The sequence below is a fragment of the Raphanus sativus genome, unplaced genomic scaffold (genome assembly GCF_000801105.2).
Source record: "Raphanus sativus cultivar WK10039 unplaced genomic scaffold, ASM80110v3 Scaffold0060, whole genome shotgun sequence".
NCBI lineage: Eukaryota > Viridiplantae > Streptophyta > Magnoliopsida > Brassicales > Brassicaceae > Raphanus > Raphanus sativus.
This window is the reverse complement of record NW_026615383.1, coordinates 44614-62915: the sequence shown is the minus strand read 5'-3', so window position 1 is coordinate 62915 and position 18302 is coordinate 44614. Positions and strand designations below refer to the sequence as shown.

At 40.5% G+C, this 18302-nt stretch overlaps 8 protein-coding genes and 2 non-coding genes across 13 annotated transcripts; 7 read left to right on the top strand and 3 right to left on the bottom strand.

Moving 5' to 3' along the window:
- Nucleotides 1-113: 113 nt before the first annotated feature.
- On the top strand, nt 114-3810 carry LOC108847889 (ubiquitin carboxyl-terminal hydrolase 23). Its single transcript, XM_018621257.2, has 9 exons — nt 114-613; nt 700-814; nt 905-1015; nt 1102-1274; nt 1345-1668; nt 1824-1952; nt 2080-3061; nt 3216-3300; nt 3395-3810. The coding sequence occupies exons 1-9, from the start codon at nt 344-346 to the stop codon at nt 3555-3557; spliced, it is 2352 nt and encodes a 783-aa protein (XP_018476759.2). The 5' UTR covers nt 114-343; the 3' UTR covers nt 3558-3810.
- A 219-nt stretch (nt 3811-4029) lies between these two features.
- LOC108846380 (DNA-directed RNA polymerase subunit 5-like protein 1) lies at nt 4030-4930 on the top strand. Its single transcript, XM_018619611.2, has 2 exons — nt 4030-4328; nt 4415-4930. The coding sequence occupies exons 1-2, from the start codon at nt 4119-4121 to the stop codon at nt 4835-4837; spliced, it is 633 nt and encodes a 210-aa protein (XP_018475113.1). The 5' UTR covers nt 4030-4118; the 3' UTR covers nt 4838-4930.
- Nucleotides 4833-5953, bottom strand: LOC108846381 (early nodulin-like protein 13). Of its 2 annotated transcripts, XM_018619613.2 has the most exons (3): nt 5679-5953; nt 5422-5535; nt 4833-5329 (listed from the first exon to the last, which is right to left on the bottom strand). In XM_018619613.2, exons 1-3 carry the CDS (start codon nt 5722-5724, stop codon nt 4962-4964), a joined length of 528 nt encoding a protein of 175 aa, XP_018475115.1. In that variant the 5' UTR covers nt 5725-5953; the 3' UTR covers nt 4833-4961. The 2 variants fall into 2 exon arrangements, with proteins under 2 accessions (XP_018475115.1, XP_018475114.1); XM_018619612.2 differs by lacking the exon at nt 5679-5953 and having other exon boundaries at nt 5422-5665.
- Nucleotides 5954-6326: 373 nt separating this feature from the next.
- On the top strand, nt 6327-8062 carry LOC108846246 (uncharacterized). The gene is made up of 4 exons (XM_018619469.2): nt 6327-6698; nt 7139-7209; nt 7301-7535; nt 7629-8062. Exons 1-4 carry the CDS (start codon nt 6588-6590, stop codon nt 7827-7829), a joined length of 618 nt encoding a protein of 205 aa, XP_018474971.1. The 5' UTR covers nt 6327-6587; the 3' UTR covers nt 7830-8062.
- Nucleotides 8063-8546: 484 nt separating this feature from the next.
- TRNAM-CAU (transfer RNA methionine (anticodon CAU)) lies at nt 8547-8618 on the bottom strand. The gene has a single exon. It is a non-coding gene; the product is annotated as a tRNA-Met (tRNA).
- Nucleotides 8619-9517: 899 nt separating this feature from the next.
- Nucleotides 9518-10961, bottom strand: LOC108847010 (uncharacterized). The gene is made up of 5 exons (XM_018620181.2): nt 10769-10961; nt 10593-10687; nt 10264-10449; nt 10114-10153; nt 9518-9816 (listed from the first exon to the last, which is right to left on the bottom strand). Exons 2-5 carry the CDS (start codon nt 10593-10595, stop codon nt 9758-9760), a joined length of 288 nt encoding a protein of 95 aa, XP_018475683.1. The 5' UTR covers nt 10596-10687; nt 10769-10961; the 3' UTR covers nt 9518-9757.
- Nucleotides 10962-11023: 62 nt separating this feature from the next.
- Nucleotides 11024-11218, top strand: LOC130500933 (U2 spliceosomal RNA). Its single transcript, XR_008939421.1, has one exon. It is a non-coding gene; the product is annotated as a U2 spliceosomal RNA (small nuclear RNA).
- Nucleotides 11219-11424: 206 nt separating this feature from the next.
- On the top strand, nt 11425-13503 carry LOC108847372 (D-amino-acid transaminase, chloroplastic). Of its 2 annotated transcripts, none has more exons than XM_018620594.2 (5): nt 11425-11631; nt 11890-11936; nt 12152-12318; nt 12433-13109; nt 13196-13503. In XM_018620594.2, exons 1-5 carry the CDS (start codon nt 11472-11474, stop codon nt 13288-13290), a joined length of 1146 nt encoding a protein of 381 aa, XP_018476096.1. In that variant the 5' UTR covers nt 11425-11471; the 3' UTR covers nt 13291-13503. The 2 variants fall into 2 exon arrangements, with proteins under 2 accessions (XP_018476096.1, XP_018476098.1); XM_018620596.2 differs by having other exon boundaries at nt 11546-11631; nt 12105-12318.
- On the top strand, nt 13407-16193 carry LOC108847369 (shikimate O-hydroxycinnamoyltransferase). 2 transcript variants are annotated; one of them, XM_056995844.1, is made up of 7 exons: nt 13407-13546; nt 13659-13911; nt 13992-14170; nt 14352-14415; nt 14503-14757; nt 14848-15867; nt 15962-16193. In XM_056995844.1, exons 2-6 carry the CDS (start codon nt 13683-13685, stop codon nt 15363-15365), a joined length of 1245 nt encoding a protein of 414 aa, XP_056851824.1. In that variant the 5' UTR covers nt 13407-13546; nt 13659-13682; the 3' UTR covers nt 15366-15867; nt 15962-16193. The 2 variants fall into 2 exon arrangements, with proteins under 2 accessions (XP_056851824.1, XP_018476093.1); XM_018620591.2 differs by having other exon boundaries at nt 14352-14757.
- A 121-nt stretch (nt 16194-16314) lies between these two features.
- On the top strand, nt 16315-18276 carry LOC130494423 (shikimate O-hydroxycinnamoyltransferase-like). Its single transcript, XM_056995845.1, has 4 exons — nt 16315-16669; nt 16752-16930; nt 17062-17467; nt 17560-18276. The coding sequence occupies exons 1-4, from the start codon at nt 16441-16443 to the stop codon at nt 18075-18077; spliced, it is 1332 nt and encodes a 443-aa protein (XP_056851825.1). The 5' UTR covers nt 16315-16440; the 3' UTR covers nt 18078-18276.
- Nucleotides 18277-18302: the final 26 nt, after the last annotated feature.

The window sequence follows — 18302 nt, the reverse complement described above, 5'->3', positions numbered from 1 at the left end:
ACCTAACTTAGGTCCACTTTATATAATACCTCTGTTCGTTGACCGGGTGATAATCCGGCGCGATATAGACCACCGTAACAGAAACAGAAGCTCGTGTCCTTTGTACTAAAAAAAGAAAACAAACACAAGTGGCAGAGAGTAATGTCTTGATGAATCTTTTCTAGGGTTTAATATAGCGCGTTGCAGCTGCCCACTCGAGTCACTCTCTTTTCGAAAGATAGCCGTGAAAGCTCTCTCCTTTGATCTTCCAACTCTAAATCCCCGACAGAAATCACAAAAAAAAAAAAGCCGTGTGTCTTGTCTTAAACGCGGATCGCGTTTGATTCCCTCTGGATTTTACCCGATGGAGGAGGCAGCGAGTAATAATAGATCCTCCGCCGTTTCGTCCTCTTCAGCTTCAGCCGTCTTCAGAAGGATCGAGTTTCATCCCGCGAGGAAACCCTGGAACGGCTTCTCTAACAAAGGTGGTTCCGATTTCAAGTTGGAGACTTTGAATCCCAGCTTCTCTTCTGCCAACAAGCTAGCTCTCTCTTCATCCTCCTCCGTTAAGAAGCGAGACGGGTCCGATTCGCTCGATCGGGCGCTTACCTTTAGCATAACCATCCGTAAAATCGTTAGTAGTAGCTTACCTTACCCCTTCCATGCGAACCTTTGTGATCGATGGAAAGAAATTTTACTTTTTGTTTGTCGATTTTGTAGGGTGCGGGTTTGGAGAATCTCGGGAATACATGTTTTCTTAACTCGGTATTACAGTGTTTGACATACACTGAGCCCTTAGCTGCTTACCTACTAAATGTTGGCCATGAGAAACGCTGTAAGTAGATCTGCTCGTAATGCTTAAGTTAATTAGTTTATGGTTGTTCAGTCTCTGCTACAATGTTGATATCAAATTCGTTTTGTGTAGGCCACGTGGCTGGGTTTTGTGCTTTATGTGCAATGCAGAAGCATGTGAGGAGTGCTCTCCAAGCTACTGGCGACACATTAGCCCCAAAATATTTGGTCTCAAACCTGCGATGTAACATGCTTCTCAGAACCTTGTCTGCTTCCCACTATATTAGCGTACCAATTTACTTAACCGGATTCTCAACTGCTTTGGTTTAGGCGTATCGAGAAACTTCAGGAATGGTCGGCAGGAAGATGCACATGAGTACATGATCAATTTGCTAGAATGCATGCACAAGTGTTCTCTGCCTTCTGGTGTGCCAAGTGAGTCCTCTGATGCTTACAGGAGCAGCTTGGTTCACAAAATATTCGGTGGTACCCTCCGTAGTCGGGTAAAGTTTCCTTTTTATTTTTAGATTTAATTGCGCAAGCCTGCTCTAATAATATTTGTGTATTTTTCAGGTGCAATGCGCGCAATGTTCACATTGCTCCGACAAGTTTGATCCGTTTCTTGACCTAAGCCTAGACATTTCCAAGGCAGATTCGTTGCAGAGAGCGCTCACACGTTTCACTTCTGTTGAGCTCTTAGATGACGGTGCAAAGGTTTACCAATGTGAAAGATGCAAGCAGAAAGTTAAGGCTACAAAACAGCTGACTGTTTCTAAAGCACCGTACGTTCTAGCTCTGCATCTCAAGCGGTTTGAAGCACATAGTTCCGATAAAATCGACCGGAAAGTCGAGTTTCCCTCTGCAGTTGACTTGAAACCTTTTTTCAGTGGTCCGAATGTAAGTGAAACTTCCTCTTGTGCTCTATGTACTCTTATGAATTTGACACGTTCTTGGAGTTGTTTAGATAATCTGGTTCATGTATTTTTTTTTTTTTTTTGATTATTGAGCTTCTTGACTTCCGTTATAACAATACATTTACTTGTGTTGAACAGGACGGTGACTTGAAGTACACTCTGAATAGTGTTTTAGTTCATTATGGTCGAAGTATTCATTCTGGTCACTATTCATCCTTTGTTCGCACTTCAACTAGTGGCATGTGGTATTCCCTTGATGACAACAAGGTAAGCAGCAGCGTTTCTACCTTCTTTGGGTTTGCAAAATTTTGGTGCTGTTAGTTGTTTATTTCTGTACGTAGTTTCTGGTTACGTTTGGCTACTAGTAAGTTACTCTTTTACTTTGTTGCTTTAGGTTTCCCAAGTTAGTGAGAAGATTGTGTTCAATCAGAAGGCGTATATGCTATTCTATGTCCGTGATAGACAGAACACGGCCCCAAAGAATACGCCTGCCATGGTTAAAAAAGAGAGTCTTTCCACAAACAGAGTTCCTATGGTTATATCTTCTAACAGAAATGATCGAGTGAGTGGTTCAGCAGTCATGAAAGCATCTAGTTTGAACGGTCTTGGTGCCAATGGTACAACACCCTTGAGATCATGTAATCAAGGTGCTGCTGCTGCTGGCATATCCCAAAGAGAATCAAATTCCAAAGAGAACCTTCAGAAGGAACTGCCACCATCACAGGCTAATGGGGAAGGATCTTTGGTAAAGGAGAATATAAAGGCTGCAAGCGCAACGCTACCAGGGAAGGTTTCCCCTCTACTGGATGGCAGTGGAAACGCTCAAATTCTTGTGAACTTGCCGACTTCTGTAGCTAAAGCTGAGGAGACTCTCACCACACCAAGAAAGACTCGCAAGGGCAAAACAAAAACGACCCTGCAAGTGGGATCAAGACTTTTTAAGCTGGCCCTTGGCGTACGCAAAAAGAAGAAACAGAAGAAGGGAAGATCAAGTACCTTTGCTGGTAAGGTTATTTCTGAGGAGGTTCTATCAGAGAAAAGAGCTGAAGATCAAGAGCGTTCCACGTCAGAGATAACTAGCGAAGTTGCTTCTGGCTCTTCTTGCTCGCCTGGGAAGAGTGTCCATAATGAAAGGAAAATGAATAGTAATGGGAATATGTTGCTTGGCTCTGCGACGACTGGAGATCTCAATGAGAGAGCTAATAATCAAAATGGTGCCGTTCTTGCTTCAGACCAACAACCACCGTTAAGGAGTTCTGGCTTACCTAAAGCAAGCCAAGTCGCCAAAAGAAAGAGAGAGCCGTCAAAAGATGAACAAATCGTGTTGCAGAAAGATGAGCCGACGATTCTCACCCGGGGTTTGCCAGAGACAGTTGGTAAGTCTTCCGTTTTTCTCATCTTATGACATTTAAATTTTTTTGGTATTTCTTACTGCTAGTAGCTACTTGTCATCCTCCAACTCTTAATGACCTCAAAGAGCTTAGTCTATGTGATTGTTTTTGATGGAGTTAAGTCTGATAACCATTGCAGTTGCCAAATGGGATGAGGAAGTCTCGGCTTCTAAGAAGATGGGAATGAGTGAAGGCACTAAAATCGGTTACGTAGCAGATGAGTGGTGAGTTTTGAGGCTTTACGTTATATGCTTTTTGGGTTTAGTTTATATTATTAGGCGGTTGGTTTACACATCAATGGTATTGGGAATGTGGCAGGGATGAGGAGTATGATAGAGGGAAGAAAAAGAAGATAAGGATCAAAGAGGAGATGTATGTAGGACCGAACCCGTTCCAGGCGTTTGCATCAAAGAAACAGACAGACACAAAGAAGAAATGGACGCAACGCATGAACACCGCAAAGACAGGTTTCCGGAAATGAGAATAAGAACAGAGCCTCCATAATCTATAAAAAAAAAAAAGAATATGTAATACACTTTGTTGCTGTATTTGGCAGAAACTAATGTTAACAACAGAGGAAGAGAGAGAGAGGCTATAGACGTTTGGAGATTGTTTTTGTGATCTCTTTTCCTCTCAGTTTTAGTCTCTCTAGTAATGCAGTGGTTTTTACTCAACACAGAGGTTCATACTAAATTTTTTTACACATTGTAATAAAAGAGAATCATGTTTGCGCATCTCTTTTCCTTTCAGCTTGTTCTGTTTTAGAGCCTCCAGTACTGCAATTTTTCATTCTCCACAGGTTTACTAATATATCCTCATGAAATAATATTTAAGAATTAGCATTGTAAAGTGAACATCCAAAGCATTAAATATAAACCATGTCATAACAACACGACCCCCCTAAACCCTAGTAAACTCTCGTTATAACAACACGAGCCCCCTAAAAAACTCTCTGTTAAAACTCACACCTCTATCTCAGTCGCCGGCATTAACAAAATACTAAAAAAAACACAAACAGGTTTAACAGGTATTGAAGAGGAGAATGGCAGAGGCGGATGATGAGATCACGAGGGTCTTCAAGGTACATCGCACGGTGTTGCAGATGATGAGGGATAGAGGTTACAACATAGAAGAGTCTGATATAGAGTTGAAAAGAGAAGACTTCGTTGAGAAGTTTTGCAAAGCTATGAACAAAGTTAACAAAGAAGCACTGTTCCTGACAGCCAACAAGGGTCCAAATCCAGAGGACAAGGTAACTAACATCTAATAAACAACAACATACTCATAGTGAAAACGCTTTATACTCAATAATAATCTTGAGAACCTCTTGGTGTCTAGATTTACGTGTTCTACCCGGAAGGCCCTAAAGTGGGAGTCCCAATCATTAAAAAAGACGTGGTGATGAAGATGAGAGACGATAAAGTCACTCGAGGGATCATAGTCGTTCCGCAGCCCATAACTGGTGCAGCCAAGAACGCTATAATAGAGCTTAACAAGATTTTGACTATCGAAGTCTTTGAGGAAGCTGAGTTGGTGACTAACATCACCGAGCATAAACTCATCAACAAGTACTATGTGCTTGACAATCAAGCTAAGAAGGAGCTGCTTCAAAAGTACACGGTGCAAGACACTCAGTTGCCTCGGATCCTTGTCTCTGATCCTGTTGCTAGATACTATGGACTCAAGAGAGGACAGGTTGTTAAGATCAGACGGAGTGATGCTACTTCTTTGGACTATTACACCTATCGTTATGCTGTTTAGTTTGTTTGTATCTTGAATTTTGGATTTTTACAAAACCCTGCTTGTTCAATGTTTTTTTGGTTTATTACAATAAAGTCATACAAAGTCACTATTTTTTCTCGTCTGAACCAAAGAGGTAACAAGACTAAACCAAAAAGGCTAATGGAATATGAAGAAGAGCAAGGAAACAAGCAGTTGCAACGGATCTTTGTGCTTGGTTGATCAGAACATGATCACTACTTCCCTTGTCTTTTGTGACTGGAGCGGTAAAAGGAGGAGCATCAGCTGCATAGCTTCTGTTGTGATTTGGAGACAAGACGACAACAAGAAGCTTCTCTCCTCTCTGGCAATGCCCATCTTCGCCACTGATGAAGTAAAAAGGACCTGATCTCATTAGCTCTATCTTTGTGTGACCATCTTTGTATCCTCCTATAGGCTCTGATCTGTCGCATCTCTCGTAATCTTTTTGACTCACTTGCATCACTGAGTCTTTCTCCGCATTGTACTTCCACACTGTTGGAAGAATAAAAAAAAATAAGTATATGAGAAAACAGAACATAGAACATGTATGTACCAAGTGAAGTGAAAAATGAAGTACTGCTTACGGAGAGAGTCTCCGATTTTGAATCTTGTTCTCTCTGACCAACGGTTTAGTGTTTCTTCTGTAGACTCTGGAACCTTCCATGTGTTAGACTTGCCTCCCACTAGAATCTCCCTGCCTTCACACAACAAACACAGTAACAGAAACAAACAAGACATCATAAGCGAAGTAGACATTGTAGATTGATGATGTTTTTTTGTGTGTTTGGTGAATTCGCCAAAAATATATATATATATATAGTAGAGAGAGATCTTGGCTTACTAAGATCCAAACAAATCTCTTTAATGAACCAAAACGTGACCATCATAAACAAAGCTCGTGAAGCGAAGAAGCTAAACGTTACAGAGCTGTGTGTGTTAATTGTGACTAAAACCAAACACTTCCACTATTGCATTTATCCTCCTCCTCCATAAGCTGATGGGTCATTGCAAATAAAAAAAGTTATTACCGTTAAGATATTTAAAGAATTTTTTTTTCAAAGAAGAGTAAGTGGAATGCATGTGACAAAGAAAAGAACTCTAAAACCAAGCACCAGTTTCCAGAAATCGAGTCAGACTTTATGCACAATCTATGAGTAATACAGCTTTAAAAGACGAATCTTATTACGTTTTTTTTTTCTCGTCCACCATCTAACTTTTCTTGAGTAATATTTTTTAAAGACTTGACATTTATATTTCAACCTCTATTCTCATCAGTCTCTTTTCAATGGACCCAGGAGTTTGAATGGTTTATATTTCCACAGAGGACAATGGAACACAAGGAACAAAAGAGAGAGACGTTTTCTTCAAGATTTCTGTAAATTAAAGATAAAAGGAGAAGTTGCTTTTTCTCTTGACCCACCAACAATTTTAGTGCACAAGTCTGCTTCCATCTTCATCACTGCTGTCTCAGTAACACTCACATCCAAAAAGAAAAAGAAAAAAAAACAAATTTTCTTTTATTTTATTTCTTTCTCTCACAGCAACAACACCAACATCAACAACAACATGATATGTCCTTCTTTTCTGCTTCTTTGTCTTTCTCCTCAGCTTGATATTTTAGAAATACAACACAAAACCCAGAACCTTCCTCTCTCTTTCTTCACATTCTTCTTTCAAGAACTTCCTCTGCATCTTTCTCCATATCTCCTTCTGTGATTCTGTTAATAATAACACATCTTGCGTTCATCTGATGAATCCAACTCACGCCGAGTTTATTCCCACCAACCCTAGTCCTTTTGAGGATCCGAAAGTCAGACTTAGGCATCATGCCCTTTTGCAAGACTATCAAGAACTGCATATGGTACCAACTCTTTTTTTCTTTCTTTCTTGAGTTTTATAAATTAAGTTTCAGTTTATGGGTCTGGTCTAAACTGTCTCTGGATCTGAAAATATGCTTTTTTCACCCTGATCTGTTCTCTCACAGCTGTTCTGAAAATCTGTAAAAAAGGGATTATGTTTTTTTTTGTCTTAAAAGAGAAAGAGGAAACATAAATACATAATGCCTCTTACTTTGTTTGTCATGTGTAGTTATGCAAATCTTTGTTAGGGGTGTGTTATTGAATCTAGTAATTCAATTTGGGTGTATTTTAGACTTAAACTGATCAAAAGAATCTTTTGCTGTCTCCATATTATCAAGGACTTTGTCTTCTTAGTGTTTGTTTCTCTGATCTTTATGATCACTTGAATCTGTATCTAATAAAGTTTAACGCGTGTTGCTGTTTGTTGTTTAATCACACCAAGGATACTGAAGCAATGATAATTAAGTTACAGACATTGCGGGAGAGAAAGGCAACACTAATGTCAGAAGTCCGGTACAGTAGATACTTACCAATACCTAACAATTTATCATATTATGTCCTTGATGTTTGTTGCTCTCATATGTTTTTATGTTTGTTAAATCAGATTTCTGCGGCGGAGATACAGATATTTGAGACAAGAAGACCAGCCTGTTATGGAGCCGCCACCAGATGTCAAAAGGGGCAGAGGAAGATCAAATGGTTGTGGGAAGAAGAGTAAGAGAAGTGAAGCAGAAACTAGACATGTTTCGCTTCCTGACTTGAACCAGTACACGGAGAACATTGAAACCAAAACAAGTCTTGAGAAAAGAGTTCCGTTGTTTGATCTAAACCAGATATCTGTAAGCACCATATCTTTCACTTTCCGCAATGTGGGTGTGGACAAACAAACCAAACATGTCTTTAGTCTTGACCACCTCATGTATTTATTATAGGGAGAAGAAGAAGAGGAAGAAACAGAAGCAGCGAAGAATAGTGAAGGGAGAATGAGAGTGGAAGACAATAAGAGAATGAGCATCATCGAGATGCAGCAGCAGAAGAGAGAGATGAATCTATCGTCTTGCAGGAATGGAGGAAACGGATCAAATAAGAGGAAAATTTCATGGCAAGATCCTGTTGAAGCTCTCAGAGTCTAAAAAAGTCAAAAGAATACTTTTCTTCTTCCGCAAGTCAACGTGTCTTGTATCATATAGCTTCGCATCAGTTTAGCTTATCTAAAAAAGTTTTATCCAATTGTGGCTTGAAACTTGAAAACCTTATCCCCAGTCCCCTGGTCCATTCTTTGAAGTGGCCCCCCTTTGAGAAGAGACATTTGTATATTGGAACATGTGTCCTTTAACAAATCGACGGAAGTGATCCATAAGAGCAAGTGCAATGGTGTACCCTTAGATGCAAATCCTTAACAATAACTTTTAAAATATTTTATTATTTTTTCTTTTTTCGTTCGAATTATAAAAAAAAAAAAAAAAAAAAAATTGGCCAATCACGGGCTCCCACACGGCGGTGGAGCCCGCGCACAGTGAAGAAATTGGCAGAGGATCAATCCTTATGCAAGGGGTTTTTGGATTTAATCTGTCACGTTCTCCAACAGATTCAATATTTTAATATTTTTTTTTCCTAAGGATCATTTTAAGAATTTGACATTGCACTTGGTCTAAGTCCAGGAACAAGATCAGCGGTCAGAAAGTGTTCAAACGTGTCATAAAAGAAACATTTCGTGTAAAGTTCAAATTCATACCTAACACAAAGACAAAGCACCGAGTCCGAGTTGAAAACAAGAACCTGGTAACAAAACAGATTCAAAATGGCATATAAAATAGGAAATAACAAAAAACGGAAAAAAATAGCATTCATATCAGAGCCAGGTTTCGATCCTGGGACCTGTGGGTTATGGGCCCACCACGCTTCCGCTGCGCCACTCTGATTTGTTGTTTGAATAGCATGGAATCCATATTATTTTCCAAATGCTTCAACTTGCCCATGGTAACAAAACTCACATATTATGAACTCAGTTAGCTGACTGGTTGTATCCTGCAGTCTGCATGTTGATAAAGACAATATAATCGAAGCTCAGCAGTCCTCTGTGTACCATAGAAACTCAACTCCCATTCGAATCTGAAATACTTGCCATATAAACATGCACTTTTCCATCTCTGGGAACAGGCAAATAAACTAATGAGTTACACTCTTCTGATCAACTGTGTAATCATAGGTTTTCTCCAACAGATTTGAAGCTCCTCGCCATAGACATCAGCTTCTTCAGTGAAGCTTGAGCTGAGCATGCCAAAAAGATAATCTCGTTGCGAGGAGAGGAAGGAACAAGAACACAACAAGTTAGCTTCATAAGTGCAAAGCAGCCTTTCTAATAACGGGAATTGCAGCTTAGGATTTATATTTCTTTTTTTTTTCCAACTCCATGAGTTTAAATACATAATATGAAATCTACAGCCTGATGTGACCAATTGCTTAAATTAAAGGTCTACAGAGATATAAGAAGCCCGAGTTCAATTCAATGTTGCAAAGCATGCAAATGTAGGGGTGCATACTAAGGAAAAAAGCTCAAGCTACAAAGCCTAACATTGGAGTCTACTTGGGACACTTCCAGGAGAAAATCTATAGATATCTTTAGCTGCTCTGCTTCCTCTTCGTATTCCGGTTCTTCAGTCAAAGTTTCAAGTTTAAACTCATATAAAAAGTCTTAGAAGATGAACTGGTGGTGCATGTAAGTGTACACCAACAAGAACTGTCTTTGTCAGTTTGTTGCAGATCTAGCTCATTGTATTGCTGAGAGAGTGAGAGGCAACAATTGGAAACATGTGAGAGATAACATAAAAAAGACTTCATGACAACTTATAATCTTGCAAAATTGCAATCACACTTCCACGTCTCAATATCTTTACTTACAACAATCGTCTGTAACAACTAAAGAAACATTATTGATACAAGCAGAGAGAAAGATATAACTTCAAGCGTTTATAGATTCCTACTCTTGTTAACATCAATACTTTCTCCTGTTGAAGCAAAGGTTCTCCTGATACAGCCAGCCCCAGTTATAATTAATTCTTCATGCAACAGAAAAATCGGTGGGCTGTGCAATGTCAACATCCTCAAAGTCGTCATCGTCTGCACATGAAAAAATTAGATGCAATCAATGATTTACCACATAACCATAGTTTGTAATTAGCGAGGGCTAAATATAAGAGCTAAGGTGGGTATAAAACAACAGAACCAACGTTCAGCTACTCACAAAGATTGTAGAGATTGCAACGTTTCAACAGCAAAAGAAACATATTCAAACTGTGGTTACTAAATCTATACTCTCCATTACGACTAGTCCGTATTATCTCTATAGCCAACAAGGCGCTGAATTAACCAGAATACTACACAAGGAGCAAAGGAAAATAAGGGTCAGGTAAGTACCTTTCCTCAAAGTCAGAGCCACGACTGCATCATTCTCAACCTGAACACCAAAACAAAGAATACAGTAAGTAGTAACAAGTGACAACCTCCATATGAGTAAGGTGTAGTAGCTCTTTAAACTCGAACAATTGTTGCATATATGTTTGATACCTTCTGCTCTGCTAGAGATTTGGAATCCTCTAATACTTCTTCAGTAGACATTAAGATGAGACGCTGATTGCTAACTGGTTGCTCAATGAGGGTAAAGAGTTTCTGCTTAACATCCAAAACAGTCTCTGTGGGATCACATTGGATAAAGTAAGTGGCTTTCATGCGCTTCACACGAATATACATGGCCTGCAGATCAAGATCACGCAGATTACCAATCAGTCCCTACAAGGCTAAAGCTCTCAACTTTCCCCAGCTAAATAAGCACATAACGATCTAATAAAGACGACTGTGCTAAAGATAAATCAAACCCATCGAAGTAAAGCTAGTACCATGGCACAAGACAACGACTGAACAATCTCCTCTTCTTCCGGAGCCGATTGTGATTACTTGAGCCGATTGTGATTACTTTCCGGGAAAAAATATGCTTTAGAGACGCCAAAAAGATTCAGACTTTCGAATTAGATAACAATGAAATCGAATGATTAGATGAATTAAGGATACTTACCACGAGGATGGAGAATCTGAGAGAAAGTTTGGCTTCTTCTTCTCAGACTCAGCTGAACAAGGCAAGAACCAGAGACTTGTTTGGCTCCAGGTTTAAGACTATTGTCGGTTAAGCTTTATTCAAACCTGCTGTTGCAAAGAGAGTGTTCTTATTTGTCTCTTACTACTCTTTTTGAAAGTCCCACATCGGTCACGAAATAAGAGTGGAAGGCATGAAGAGTAGTATAAAAGAAGATGCAATGGCTCGTAACAAATCATACCTTTCTCGGCCTTTTGGCTAAGATCAAGTGTAGTATCTGTTCTTATCAGTTTAATATCTGATATGAGGCCCATCGGGTCTCACGATATTAACTCTATTTTTTGAGGGATGAGGCCCATCAAGATAGCTTGCTATCTGGGTCTCTGCGAGTCGCCCATGCGTTGCACTACAGCACGGGCCGGCTCAGCCCACCAGTAAACTAGTTTGATTTTTTGATAAATGGGCTTTTTGGCCTCTCATAAGATATTGCGGTTATTAATCTGTTGAACTCTCTATTAATCAGATAATCAATCCCATAATAATTAAGTCAAAGCTTAAAATAAGCATTTTAAAAGAAACTGAAAAAGCTTGTCTGAAGAGAGGCCCAATGGCCCAAAACTGGCTCAGTCTATCTATAACGCTCTTACGAGAATCATTCTAACCAGTTCAGCTCTCACTATTTCAAATGTCATCTCGATTCGTTTCTTGCCGGGAGTCCATCGCCGGCTTCTCGCCGGAGCTGTCAGTTCACAGTTGGAATCTCCGCTTTCTGTCTGAAGCTCAATATTCTTCTGGTTGTGGCTTGCGATTCCCGCGTACACGAGGAAGGACTCTCATGTGCTCTGGTTCGAAACTAGCATCTCTTCGTAACTTACATTAATACTAGAAAACATCACTTTCCTATTTGATTAAACATCTCTGGACTCACTTTGATTTTGATTCTTTTATAATTTTGATTACGTGGCTTTTCTGGTCATTGTTGTCTGGATTTGGGATTCGTTAAATCAAATTGATATCTTAGTCACTTATAATTGTTCTTGGAATTGATGAATTATGAGATATAATTTAAGGTTCTAAGAAATCTGAATCCTTGTCTGCCACAGGTTCAAACTCTCACTCGTGGAATGTTCCTGTTCTGTCCAGCAATGAGGTAGTTTGTTATTGTTTTTTGCTCTTACATGTCTTTAAAAATCATCAAAGCTGTTCCCACTTTGTTCACTGAAAGAAGCAAAAGCTGTGTTTTGTCAAAAAAAACACTATAGATGTGGAGGGGCTGTAGTAATAGGCATATGTGTTTTGTCTGTTTATGTTTCTCTAGGCGTTGATTTGAGTATCAGTGAACAATGTTTGGTGTTTGTACAAAAGGTTGTTGAGAGGCTGAAACTAGTAGGAGAAGGAAAACAGTTCATGGCCATGTACTCAAGCGTTGTTGGCGGAATCACAACTGATCCAGCAGCTATGGTTCTTCCGTTAGATGATCACATGGTTCACCGTGGTCACGGTGTCTTTGATACCGCCATGATCATTAACGGGTCAGTTACATTGCTTCTCAGCTCATAAGTATATATAATAAAACCTTTATTAGTCTTGTTAGTTGTGTTACTTAATCATCTCGTTTTTTTTAATGTGCCTCGCAACCAAGCAAGACACCTTTATGAACTGGATCAGCACCTTGACCGTATCCTACGATCTGCCTCTATGTCTAAGATTCCACTCCCGTTTGACCGTGAAACTATCAGAAGGATCCTCATCCAAACCGCGAGCGTCTCTGGATGTAGATACGGCTCACTAAGATACTGGCTATCTGCTGGGCCTGGTGATTTCGCGCTATCTCCATCTCAATGTCCCAAACCATCTCTTTACGCCATTGTGTACCAAAAGGACTTCAACGTTGACCGAATAGGTGTCAAGGTAGTGACATCTTCCGTCCCCATCAAGCCTCCGGAGTTTGCTACAGTGAAAAGCGTTAACTATCTCCCAAACGCCCTCTCGCAAATGGAGGCAGAGGCCAAAGGTGCATTTGCGGGTATTTGGGTGGATAGCGATGGGTTTATAGCGGAAGGTCCAAACATGAACGTGGCGTTTGTTGTTAATGGTGGTAAGGAGCTTGTGATGCCACGGTTTGATAACGTTTTGAGTGGATGTACGGCGAAGAGAACGATTACACTCGCTGAACAGCTTGTACGCAAGGGGATGCTCAAAAGTGTGAGAGTTATGGATATGACGGTGGAAGATGGGAAGAACGCTGATGAGATGATGCTTCTTGGGAGCGGTGTTCTCGTCAAACCGGTGATTCAGTGGGATGAAGAAGTTATTGCTGATGGTAAGATTTAGAAACTTCATTTATGATGTTCTTGTTGATTATAAGTGTGGCTGATTGAAGATAGATATATTGTTTATCTGACTCAGGGAAAGAAGGTCATATAACCAATGCGCTACTGGATCTGTTGCTGGAAGACATGAGCTCTGGTCCACCTTCTGTTCGTGTGCTTGTTCCTTACTGAGCCAAACTATTCTCTTTGCTCATCAAAGACAATCAGCTTATGTTTTGTTTTTGTTGTTTTGCTGTTAATTGTAAAGTTGAAGTTATATCCAATTGTGTCCTGACTCACGGTTCCTTTTGTATCCAATCAACGTTGTAAAGGTTCACTTCCAAGTGGGGACCATCTCCGACATGTGTTTGAGTAGTTGCGTCTACCCCACAAACTTCTTTTCTACTTTTCTCTCTTTCTTTCCAAAATTGAGGTGGTGACAAAAGTGGTAAAGCCTTTTTGGACTTTTCTAATTCTTCAATCTCTTCCACTTTCTCTGTATGGATCAGCTCAGGGCTTAAATTATTCTCAGTCGCGTACCTGGATTTCTTGTTAAGCAGGAGCCTTTGAGGACCGTACGTCAGATGAAGATACAGGTGAAACAAGCTAAGATCGTGAAGCCAGCTGAGGAAACACCTATACACAGTCTATGGCTTTCTAACTTGGACCTGATACAAGTGAGGTTCCACATGGGCATCCTTTACTTTTACAACCCTTGTTCCTCCTCCAATCTTCCCAACACTCGTTCACTCATCGATGCTCTGAGCAAGGTGCTTGTCTCCTTCTACCCTGCCGCTGGGAGGCTACAAAAGGGTAAGACTAAAATTCCTATAAAAACCTGATTAGATCTCTCTAATCATTTTAATGATTCTTTTTTGCTTTATATGTGATAGATAAGAATGGGAGGTTGGAGATTCGATGCAATGGAGAAGGAGTGCTGCTTGTAGAGGCTGAGACTGATTCTCCTATTCAAGATATTGGCTTGCTCACTCAAGGTTTGGATCTCTCTCAACTTGTACCTGCTCTTACCTACTCAGGCGACATCTCCTCTCTACCACTTCTTCTCTTTCAAGTAAGCATTTCCCCATCTATTTCCCTTTAAAAAATGCTTTGTTATGCATATGGACTCAATGAACTGTTGATTTATATTAGTCTAGATACATTACACACACATGGACTCTATGAACAATTATTTAACAGATAGGTTACTGATATATATATATATATATATATATTTTTTTTTTTTTGCAAAGGTTACATATTTCAAATGTGGAGCCATCTGTATTGGAACCTCGATACACCATACATTCGGAGACGGTAGTTCTCTTGAATTTTTCATGGAAGCATGGTCTAGAACTGCTCGGGGACTTCCAGTTAAGCTAACTCCGTTCTTTGACCGCACAGTTCTTCGCGCACAGGACCCTCCCTCTCCTGTATTTCCACATACTGAATACCAACCACCTCCTTTTGACAATCCTCCCGTGACATCCTTGGCTTACAAATCAAATCCTGACTCTGATTCTGCAGTTGCCAGTCTCAAGCTCACACGCCTCCAAGTTAAAGCTCTTAGAGCTAAGGCGGAGGTTGCTGATAGTAAGTTCAGTACATATGAACTGCTGGTGGCGCATGTATGGCGTTGTGCTTGCTTCGCAAATGAAGGTAATTATGGATTTGATCTTTCTGGTAAAGCCTTATCTGGAAGCTAAAAGCTCTTACTAACACTACTTGCCTAGCATTCTCACTTTACAGATTTAGGGGAAGAGCACTTGACGAGGCTGCATATAATAATTGATGGGAGGTCAAGACTACAACCGAAGCTTCCGCAAGGATACATTGGGAACACTCTCTTCCACGCTCGTCCCGTATCCCTGCTTGGTGAGTTTCTCAGAGAGCCTTTCAGCACAACAGTGAAGAGAGTTCATGGAGAGATAAAGAAAATGGACAACACGTACTTGAGATCAGCTATTGACTCCTTAGAGAAACATCCTGATCTTGACCAGTTGGTTCCTGGTGAAGCCAATCCGATCTTCAGCTGTGCAGCGAACTTCTGCATCGTTGGTCTACCCAAGGATACTGCTTTTGAGTTGGATTTCGGGTGGGGTAAGCCTTTCTTCAAGAGACCTTCACATTTGAATGAAGGGAAAGGTTTTGTATGTATGAGCTTAGACGAAGAAGGAAGTTTTCTGGTGTTCATGTGCTTAAAGAAGACTCACCTTGGTAAGTTCAGGAAGCTCTTCTATGAGTTTCTCAATGTATCTGCGTTGTGAACTTTGGATCTCAGTTGTGTTTAAAGAAAACTCAGCTTGGTTCATGCCGCCAAATCTCAAGTTTAATTGATCTTTATAGTAAATCACATGTAAGGGTCAATGATTATTAAATAGTACAAACATATGTGAAAGTGGTCTTATACTACGAAGATCAGATTGCGCTCACACAAATGGAGGCTGAGGCCAAATGAGCATATGCGAGTATTTGGGTGGATAACGATGGGTTTATAGCAGAAGGTTCAAACATGAATGTGGCGTTTGTTGTTAATGGTGGTAAGGAGCTTGTGATGCCACGGTTTGATAACGTTTTGAGTGGATGTACGGCGAAGATAACGCTTACGCTCGCGGAACAGCTTGTAAGCAAGGGGATGATCAAAAGTGTGAAAGTTATGGATATGACAGTTGAAGATGGAAAGAAGGCTGATGAGGTGATGCTGCTTGGGAGCGGAGTTCTCGTCACACCTGTGAATTCAATGGGATGAAGAACTTATTGCTGATGATGGTAAGATTTAGAAGCGTCAGTTATCAACTTATGATGTTCTTGTTGAGTAGAACTGTGGCTGATTGAAGATGGGTTTGTTGTTTTTGTGACTCAGGAAAAGGTCTTATAGCCAAAGGCACTACTGGATCTGTTGCTGGAAGATATGAGCTCTGTTCCACCCTCCGTTCGTGTGCTTGTTTCTTACTGAGCCAAACCATTCTCTTTGTTCACCAAAGACGATCAACTTTGAGTCTCTTTTTTTAATTGATTTCTGTTATTTGTAAGTTGAAGTTTTATCCAAATGTATCCTGACACAATTCTATGTATTTGTAAAGGTTCTCTTCTAAGTGGGGCCCAGTTCCGGCATGTGTGCTGTGTTAGTTGCGCCTACTCCACAAACATTTTTATATTCTTTTTTCTTGTCTTTCCAAAAGGACCAAAACTGAGGTGGTGAAAAAAGTGGTAAAGCCTTTTTTGGATGTTTCTTATTCTTCAATCTCTTCCACTTTCTCTTTCTCGACCAGCTCAGGCATAATCGAGTTATATTCTTAGTCACCTATCTGGATTTCTTGTGAAGCAGGAGCCTTGGATCAGATGAAGATTGAGGTGAAGCAAGCTAGGATCGTGAAGCCAGCTGAAGAAACACCTGTACACAGTCTATGGCTTTCCAATTTGGACCTTATACAAGTGAGGTTCCACATGGGCATCCTCTACTTTTACAACCCTTGTTCCTCCTCAAGTCTCCCCAACACTCAGTCGCTCATCGATTCTCTGACCAAGGTGCTTGTCCTCTTCTACCCTGCCGCTGGGAGGCTACAAAAGGGTAAGACTCCAAAGCTCTTATACATCCCTGGTTAGATCTCTCTTATCATTTTTAATGTTACTTTCTGCTTTATATGTGGTAGATAAGAATGGGAGGTTGGAGGTTCTATGCAATGGAGAAGGAGTGTTGCTTGTGGAGGCTGAGACTGATTCTACTCTACAAGACATTGGCTTACTCAATCAAAGTTTGGATCTCTCTCAGCTTATGCCCAATCTTGACTACTCAGGAGACATCTCCTCTTTACCTCTTATTCTCCTTCAGGTAAGCTTTTCCCCACATCTCTTTTCTATAAAAAAATGTTTTGTTATATGGTCTATAGACATTACATGCACATGGACTCTATGAACAATCATCTAACCGATAGGTTACTGATTCTTTTTTTTTGTGCTAAGGTTACATACTTCAAATGTGGAGCCATCTGTATCGGAAACTCAATACACCATTCGTTCGGAGACGCTGGCTCTCTTGTATGTTTCATGGAAGCATGGTCTAGAGCTGCTAGGGGACTTCCAGTTAAGATAACTCCGTTCTTCGACCGCACGGTTCTCCTTGCACGAGAACCTCCCTCCCCTGTGTTTCCACACACTGAATACCAACCACCTCCTTTCCACAACCCACCAGTGAAATCTCTGTCTTACAGATCAAACCCTGACTCTGATTCTGGAGTTGCCAGTCTCAAGCTCACACGTCTCCAAGTGAAAGCTCTTAGAGCCAAGGCAGAGGTTGCTGACAGTAAGTTTAGTACATATGAGCTTGTGGTGGCGCATATCTGGCGTTGTGCTTGCTTTTCAAATGAAGGTAATTATGGATTTGATCGTGCTGGTAAAGCCTCTTTATCTGGAAGCTAAAAAGCTCTTAACTAACACTTGCCTAGCATTCTCACTTTACAGATTTAGGAGAAGAGCACTTGACGAGGCTGCATATTATAATTGATGGGAGGTCAAGACTAGAACCGAAGCTTCCACAAGGATACATTGGGAACACTCTCTCCCACGCTCGTCCCATATCCCTACTGGGTGAGTTTCGTAGAGAGCCTTTCAGCACAACAGTGAAGAGAGTTCATGGAGAGATAAATAAAATGGACAACACGTACTTGAGATCAGCGATTGACTCCTTAGAGAAACATCCTGATCTTGACCAGTTGGTTCCTGGTGAAGGGAATCCGATCTTCAGCTGTGCAGCGAACTTCTGCATCGTTGGTTTACTCAGGCAGACTGCTTACGAGTTGGATTTCGGATGGGGAAGGCCTTTCTTCAAGAGAACTACACATCTGAATGAAGGGAAAGGTTTTGTGGGTATGAGTTTAGACGAAGAAGGAAGCTTTATTGTGTTCATGTGCTTAAAGAAGACTCAGCTTGGTAACTTTCAGAAGCTCTTCTATGAGTTTCTCAATGTGTCTGCGCTGTGAGAATACCCAAACATTCAATCCCAGTTGTGTTTATGTGTTCAGAGAAGGAAGCTCTATGGTGCTGATGTGTTTATAGAAGACACTCTGCTTGGTAAGTTTAGGGAGCTTGTGTCGGCTTTGTAACAAATGGGAACTTTTCATCTTAGCTGTTTTTGTGTTATATAAGTCCCACATCGGTAAGTTAAGTTGGTTTGGAGAAGAGAGTAGTAGTATAAATAAAGATGC

Excerpts from the sequence above, each read along its gene's own strand:
- LOC108847369 (XM_018620591.2), top strand. The coding sequence starts at position 13,683 with ATGAAGATACAGGTGAAACAAGCTAAGATCGTGAAGCCAGCTGAGGAA. Across the intron at positions 13,912-13,991 it reads CGCTGGGAGGCTACAAAAGG|ATAAGAATGGGAGGTTGGAG; the intron begins GTAAGACTAAAA and ends TATATGTGATAG. Across the intron at positions 14,758-14,847 it reads TGCTTGCTTCGCAAATGAAG|ATTTAGGGGAAGAGCACTTG; the intron begins GTAATTATGGAT and ends CTCACTTTACAG.
- LOC108846246 (XM_018619469.2), top strand. The coding sequence starts at position 6,588 with ATGAATCCAACTCACGCCGAGTTTATTCCCACCAACCCTAGTCCTTTT. Across the intron at positions 6,699-7,138 it reads ACTATCAAGAACTGCATATG|GATACTGAAGCAATGATAAT; the intron begins GTACCAACTCTT and ends AATCACACCAAG. Across the intron at positions 7,210-7,300 it reads ACACTAATGTCAGAAGTCCG|ATTTCTGCGGCGGAGATACA; the intron begins GTACAGTAGATA and ends TTGTTAAATCAG.
- LOC108847372 (XM_018620594.2), top strand. The coding sequence starts at position 11,472 with ATGTCATCTCGATTCGTTTCTTGCCGGGAGTCCATCGCCGGCTTCTCG. Across the intron at positions 11,632-11,889 it reads AAGGACTCTCATGTGCTCTG|GTTCAAACTCTCACTCGTGG; the intron begins GTTCGAAACTAG and ends TGTCTGCCACAG. Across the intron at positions 13,110-13,195 it reads TGAAGAAGTTATTGCTGATG|GGAAAGAAGGTCATATAACC; the intron begins GTAAGATTTAGA and ends TATCTGACTCAG.
- LOC108847889 (XM_018621257.2), top strand. The coding sequence starts at position 344 with ATGGAGGAGGCAGCGAGTAATAATAGATCCTCCGCCGTTTCGTCCTCT. Across the intron at positions 614-699 it reads GCATAACCATCCGTAAAATC|GGTGCGGGTTTGGAGAATCT; the intron begins GTTAGTAGTAGC and ends TCGATTTTGTAG. Across the intron at positions 1,275-1,344 it reads GTGGTACCCTCCGTAGTCGG|GTGCAATGCGCGCAATGTTC; the intron begins GTAAAGTTTCCT and ends TGTATTTTTCAG.
- LOC108847010 (XM_018620181.2), bottom strand. Across the intron at positions 10,154-10,263 it reads AATCTCTAGCAGAGCAGAAG|GTTGAGAATGATGCAGTCGT; the intron begins GTATCAAACATA and ends TTTGGTGTTCAG. Across the intron at positions 9,817-10,113 it reads GGCTCTGACTTTGAGGAAAG|ACGATGACGACTTTGAGGAT; the intron begins GTACTTACCTGA and ends TTTCATGTGCAG.
- LOC130494423 (XM_056995845.1), top strand. The coding sequence starts at position 16,441 with ATGAAGATTGAGGTGAAGCAAGCTAGGATCGTGAAGCCAGCTGAAGAA. Across the intron at positions 16,931-17,061 it reads TACCTCTTATTCTCCTTCAG|GTTACATACTTCAAATGTGG; the intron begins GTAAGCTTTTCC and ends TTTTGTGCTAAG. Across the intron at positions 17,468-17,559 it reads TGCTTGCTTTTCAAATGAAG|ATTTAGGAGAAGAGCACTTG; the intron begins GTAATTATGGAT and ends CTCACTTTACAG.
- LOC108846380 (XM_018619611.2), top strand. The coding sequence starts at position 4,119 with ATGGCAGAGGCGGATGATGAGATCACGAGGGTCTTCAAGGTACATCGC. Across the intron at positions 4,329-4,414 it reads GTCCAAATCCAGAGGACAAG|ATTTACGTGTTCTACCCGGA; the intron begins GTAACTAACATC and ends CTTGGTGTCTAG.
- LOC108846381 (XM_018619612.2), bottom strand. The coding sequence starts at position 5,593 with ATGTCTACTTCGCTTATGATGTCTTGTTTGTTTCTGTTACTGTGTTTG. Across the intron at positions 5,330-5,421 it reads CAAAATCGGAGACTCTCTCC|TGTGGAAGTACAATGCGGAG; the intron begins GTAAGCAGTACT and ends TTCTTCCAACAG.